This window comes from Diadema antillarum, unplaced genomic scaffold (assembly GCF_040938485.1).
Source record: "Diadema antillarum isolate AM-2024a unplaced genomic scaffold, OU_Dant_1.0 scf00000202, whole genome shotgun sequence".
Taxonomy (NCBI): domain Eukaryota; kingdom Metazoa; phylum Echinodermata; class Echinoidea; order Diadematoida; family Diadematidae; genus Diadema; species Diadema antillarum.
The window spans coordinates 744,948-751,207 of NW_027271091.1; the positions used below are offsets into that span (position 1 = coordinate 744,948).

The window sequence follows — 6,260 nt, forward strand, 5'->3', positions numbered from 1 at the left end:
AACTCGCAACATAACATCAGAAAAATAAACCAAGGCATTATCACATGATTAATGATCATATCCCATGATACATTTCTCCCTCCTTCTCCCTCTCTTTCTTTCTTTCTACCCCCCCCCCCCACCTCTTCCCCCCCCCCCCCACCTCTTCCCCCCCCCCCTCTCTCCCTCTCGAGCTCCTCTCTGAAAGAAAAGTTTAACGTGACGTACATTGCGTTTTCTCTTGTTACGCAACAACAAGCCAGGTATACGTCACTGCGCGCGCGTGGCTCCTCCAGACAACCAAGATGAAACAGCAGCATGTAGCAAAAGCAACATAACATCAACATGAACTAAACACACGAACATCATGCCACAATAGGTAACAAGTACCACCATACCGCATGTCCTCCCCTTAAAAAGAAATGAAACAAATACAATACAAAACAAGACAAGACAAAACACAACTTTGCGCCGATGATGTATGCAAATGCCATTTGTAGATACATTTTCACTTGAAGAATAAGACCGATCGACATCTCCATGGCACATAAACTTCTTTTACCTCGAGGGGTTCGTTGGCTTGCCGGTCATCGGTTTGCGACTTCACCTTTCGCCCAGCATACTCAGGTCTCGTCTGACCTTCCGACACAAAGGCCACCCGTCATCGGCACCGCCCAGCAGGATCCGGGACGCCGGAGGTCGATATGGACAGACTGCAAGCCTCGGTTGTCGGTGAACCCCAAAGTCTCGCTTGTCGACGAGGACCTGGTGATCGAGGCGTCGGGCTTGGATGCCGACCACCCGGTGACGATCCAGGCCGAGGCAGAGTCCGCATGTGGCAGCGTCCGATTCGTGTCAAAAGGGTGTTACGTCTCTGACAAAGAAGGAACTATCTCAAGTGAGTGAACAAAACAACAACAACAACAGCAGCAGCAGCAGCAGCAGCAACAACAACAACAAGTGATAACACCAATGAAAGCATTCAAAATAAATGAAAAAAAAAACTTATCAACCCTTCAACTTACAATGATTATCACTACACATTTTGATAATCAAGCAAGACAAACTTTAAACTATTAGACAAAATTGTGGCATTAAAACTTGAAGGAAAACATCATAAATTTCAAATTGATTGTCCGATTTTTTTTCCTTAAACTTCACTGATGTGTTCTATCTATATTGTTTCATGCACCGAATCCACATAATTGATATTTGGAATAAATTTTCCTTTAACTTGTTTCCATATACTACTGCGTTCGGTTTGTTTAACCTCCAGCATCCCGTGACCCATGTCTCCGGGGCACGTATCGAGGTGTCGACCACATGGGTCCCATATGGAGCATGACTGCCGCGATGACGCCGGACGTCGGTGAGCCGTTACCCTCCGCCCGAATCAAACCCCGCGACCCGAGTCGGCCCGTCACCATCAAGTTCTCGCTGCTCAACGGTCACGTCGGTCATCGGGAAACGCGCTTCGACGTTCTGGTGGACGACTGCGAGGTCGAGCGGCGATTCATGACCGGAAATATCAGCCGAATGACCGTAAAGAGTGGATCTGTGGACTCGACACTCTATGTACCCACAGACAGAGGTGAGGAATACATGCGAATCTCCAGAAAGTTTCATCATACAGTAACACTTTTTTGAAGGGCCTACATCCCACCACATTCTGCCTTTTATTGATGACTGAATGATAGATTGTTGATAATCAGGGCGAATCTCATCTTTCAGCCGTATTGTCAACAGATTTCTAACGAAACCTACAACGTTAACAGTGAGTTAACACTAGTTGCCTTATGTATTTATCATTTTAACTTGTGTTGTTCTTCTATTGTTGAAATCTACAAATACTAAACAATGAAGATCTGACCCTCCCTTGAATAAGCCAGGATTCCGATAGTTCCAATAGTTCTTAAACGTCCAATGTTTCAATTTTCCCAAAGTTCCCCACGTGAGAACTTTCTCCATAACCCATCAAGGGTGAATTCTCAATGTGAAAGTATATCAAGGTTTCGCATGACAACGTGCACCCGGTATACGAGATATTTTTGGTTTTTTTTCTGTGTGGTTTCTATATCATAATGCTCAGGAACACTATTCTATAAGTCCTTCTCCTCCCACGTTCCTTCTTATCCCCCTGGTGTGCAATTCACGTCATCATGGTATCCCCATGATCCATTCAATCCTGGAGAATTTCGGCAACAGATTTTTTTTTTTTTTTGCCTTGCCAGCCTCACTAAAATTGGCACCTTTTAATTTCACTATACGTATCTTACATTGAAGGCAAAATGCATCAAATCTCAACAAAATAAGAAAAAGTACAAACAATAAAGATTGCTAAAATACCATGAGTTGAAGACAGGCATTTCAAGTTTTCTTAAATGCTTTGCCAATTCAAAGATCTAGAGGTTATTCACAATAATTCATATTCTGAAACCAAAATGAACAATCATATAGAACATTGTGACCAACCAAGCTAGGACTCAAATCAAGTGAAAGATTCTTTCTTCTTCTTCTTCTTCTTTACGCTAGGTTATAAATCCCTTACAATCAGAAGAAAGTGTGGATACAACACCAAACTACGAACATGTCATTTCTAGCATTTGATGGGTTAAAGTCATGATGTTATTATGAACTCGATTGTCGATTTCGCAGGATCCCAGCCACTTCCAGCAATACTTGACTTCCGAGCTGAGGAGCATGATGAACATCTTCCAGCGCTGCTCGCCTCTCATGGTTTCGTTGCCATGACAACGAAATTCTCTGTTGCCAACCAGACGGGAAGCAACGATAATATCGGCGTAGAATGTCTGGAGGTGATAAACATGAATAACATGTCATCCAAGTCACGAGGAGAGGGCATTAACTTTTGTCCTAGATATGTTAACTTTGTCAGGCTATCTTAACTTCCATCAGAATGGTATAAAACATACAGAAATGTATATCATTGGCGATCAGACTGTTTTATCTTTTCCAATCTAGAAAGCTTTTCCGTCCCTTTAATCAAGGTCATAGTTATAGAGAGACAAATCATAGTGAGTACAAGAAATGATCGATACGGTTGTATGACACATTGATGAAAAAACATTAACAAGTTCCTTGCTTGTTATGTATGATCACGCATACTTGGAAAAATTGTAAAAATCCTTATGTGTGATTCTTCAAATCAGGGATTATATGGAGCATTAGCTTCCAACCGCATGGTTGACGGCGAGCGGATTGGGGTCCTGGGGCGAGGCGATGGTGTCTCTATGGCTCTGGGCTTATCGGCGCACTTTCCCCACCTTCCCATCAGGTGTCTTGCTGGCATCAACGGTGTAACCTTCAACACGCGTTTCGGTTGGGTCCTACCTGACGGGTCGCGAGCGGAGTACTACCCGTGAGTTCTGCGTCAGTGTCATTCATCCCCGTTGGCAATCTGTTTGAGCACACAGAAAGCATTGTATGCTGGTAACCCTATAAAAGAGATGTATATAGGCCTATTTCAAGACCCACTCAACTTGAAGCACTATCTATCATTTGCAAATGAAAAAAAAAACAACAACAAAACGTGACCAATAGTTTTATTAAAGTCGTTTCTAGAACAAACCGTCTATATAATGATTCATTCTATTAACGACTTTAATAAAACTAATGTCCACGTTTTGTTGTTGTTGGGTTTTTTTTAACAGTTATGGTTAATTAAGAAAATAAGTGATATCATCTTATACAATGTGTATTTGCGGCTTTATTGGCATTTTTTTTTTTTTTGTATCTGGTAGGATGTTTTGTGATACAACTGAACTATACATATGCATTCTATTATGTGATAATTCGAACATTTTTTAATCACTGCTCCCAGTGGTAAACAGTGGCTTTAAACTGTTTTGCAACATTTAGCGATCTCAATCTGCGGAGCATAATGCTCCACTTCATTATAATACACAGCCGCACATCTATTTTACACACCTGCCAAGAATTGCCATCTTTGAAATAGTAAAGTGCTGGGAACATGAAGGTTATATGGTTTTAAACCTTGCGTATTTCAATGTTCCATCTGAAGTCACATGGTTGTGTAGGGGCACAAAGTCAAATCAAGGAGGTACTATAGGCGAGCTAATATAGCTTAGTACCTCCCTGGTCAAATAATAATCATCCACTACATGATCTTCATGTCTTTCAGGTACTACGACAATGTCAACAAACGGAAGGGAGTTAACAAATGGAAGGGAGTCAGCACGCCGATACGTCTAGCGGGCCAGTTTGAGCCCTTTGGTGTGGAATCAGTCTTAAACTCTAAGGAAAACCTCTTTGTACCTGTGAGTATACCGAATGCTAAATAATTACTAAAGACATACAAAAGACGGACCAAAAAATGGAAAAAAAATGGCCTTCATTTTCTCGATATAAGTGGGCGTTTCTTTGATCAAAAACGATGAATAAACGATTTCAACTCCTGATAATAACAGTGCCTTATGTATCACTATCATACTTCAAGGCCCTGCCTGTGTAGGCCCTATAGTCCTGTTTCCGAAGATTCCGTGCTCAAAAAGATAAGCCAGGCCTTAATTTTCTTATTTAGGAAAAACCAACCCGGAATATGCTATCGTTTTAAGATAAATTGGCTTACCATTCTTATCTACAATGAACTGCAAAGTAATAAATACTTTGTACTCTCAGACACTCACGCCTCATATTCTACTCAGGACGACTCAGCAATTTAAACCACCCAGAGATTTGGTTCTCCGTGATAATTATTTATCTTTGCACAGGTCCGTGACATTACAGTTCCTCTGTTAATGTTCGCTGCTTTGGACAACCAATTTCTGCCGTCGCAGTACTGCATGCGGAAGGTATGACCGGTCACACAATTTCGATAAATCGATTGCATAACAATGAGACATAATAGGCATGTTGGGCTTTGCGAAGCGTGTGCAATGGATTTTCGTTAGAAAATGAACGTAATGCGGCAGAATTATGCAACAAAGTCACACTAACGGCAGTGCATCTTTTCTTTGTTTTGTTTTTTTTGAATGATAATAATACATGTAATAATAATAGTAACAAGGAAGACTTAAGCCAATATCGCACAAGAAAAACAACAACAGCAATTTATATAATAGATTTGATTCACTTTTTTTTGCCATTTTTACCTTAAAAAGGAATTGCATGTCAGTATATTTCTCTGACAAAAAAAAAACCAACAACTTGCAGTGAGATGATAGATTTGAAAGAGATATTCCTTAAAGTTATACCGTCAAATAAACTCCGTTGAAAATGTTCCACCATTAAACTCACCTGTATTTCTTTCTGCGTCTACACCACACAATGTCTACTGATCATCGGTAGATGTATCTCACTTTGTCGAGATAAAATAAAAAAGAAAGAAGTAAATGCAACCGTTGTCGTCATATTGCATTGAACCTATTATACAGCTGCAGCGCCAGTTGAGAGAAGCGGGAAGAGAAGATCAGTTGGAACTGGTTGAATACCACGGGGCAGGACATCTTCTCGACCCGACAAACGTCACACATATACCAGAATCCGTCGAATATTTACCGGGTGTCGAAGGTCAGATAGTGACGTTGATGGTATTTCCCATCATCTTTTAATAGATCACTTCCAAATCAAGCACTTATCTGTCCGATGTTTACCCAACTGAAAATGAACGAAATTATAATAATTATGTTCATTATCGTAAAGACATAAACAATTGGGTGTGCGCAGTTGAGGCGCCAAAGCTCTTACTATTTTGCTTCACAAATTCTCTCTAGAATCATTTCTTTTTTAAATTCCGTTTTTATATACGTCACAGATTGCAACGTGGCTATAGAAAGCGAGAGCAGGGAAATCAATACCGATAGGGGCCTACTGATGACGCTGTTGTTTAGTGGATTTAGGAATTCAACTTAAGATGGCGAAAAAGTTGCCCAAATGCGTATATTACTTATCATTAATGTTTCTTTTCTTTCACTTTTTACTTCCTATTATCCTGCTTGTTTTTCATTACGATTTTCACAATTCTCATCATTTTTATATATACCATTATCATCTCACATTTTATATAACTTTCATTAACATCATCATCGTCTTCATCATAATTGTTATCATCATTACAGGCAGTGACATTGTCATCATGATGGTAAAGAGTTTAAGAAAGTAACACTTCTTTTAAAAACCGTTTCGTGTTCTGTTTACAAAGTAGATAGGGAAGAATCGCTAATCCGGGCAAGAATACGTGGACGACCGACTATTCTGCAATCTTAAGTTTATTGGACACCTTATATAATGATATTGTACAG

General features: G+C 40.2%; 1 protein-coding gene across 1 annotated transcript; it reads left to right on the forward strand.

Moving 5' to 3' along the window:
* The first annotated feature begins 519 nt into the window (after window positions 1–519).
* Window positions 520–5,570, forward strand: LOC139723903 (acyl-coenzyme A thioesterase 6-like). Its single transcript, XM_071635106.1, has 7 exons — window positions 520–877; window positions 1,256–1,570; window positions 2,635–2,795; window positions 3,150–3,358; window positions 4,142–4,277; window positions 4,731–4,811; window positions 5,394–5,570. Exons 1-7 carry the CDS (start codon window positions 520–522, stop codon window positions 5,568–5,570), a joined length of 1,437 nt encoding a protein of 478 aa, XP_071491207.1.
* Window positions 5,571–6,260: the final 690 nt, after the last annotated feature.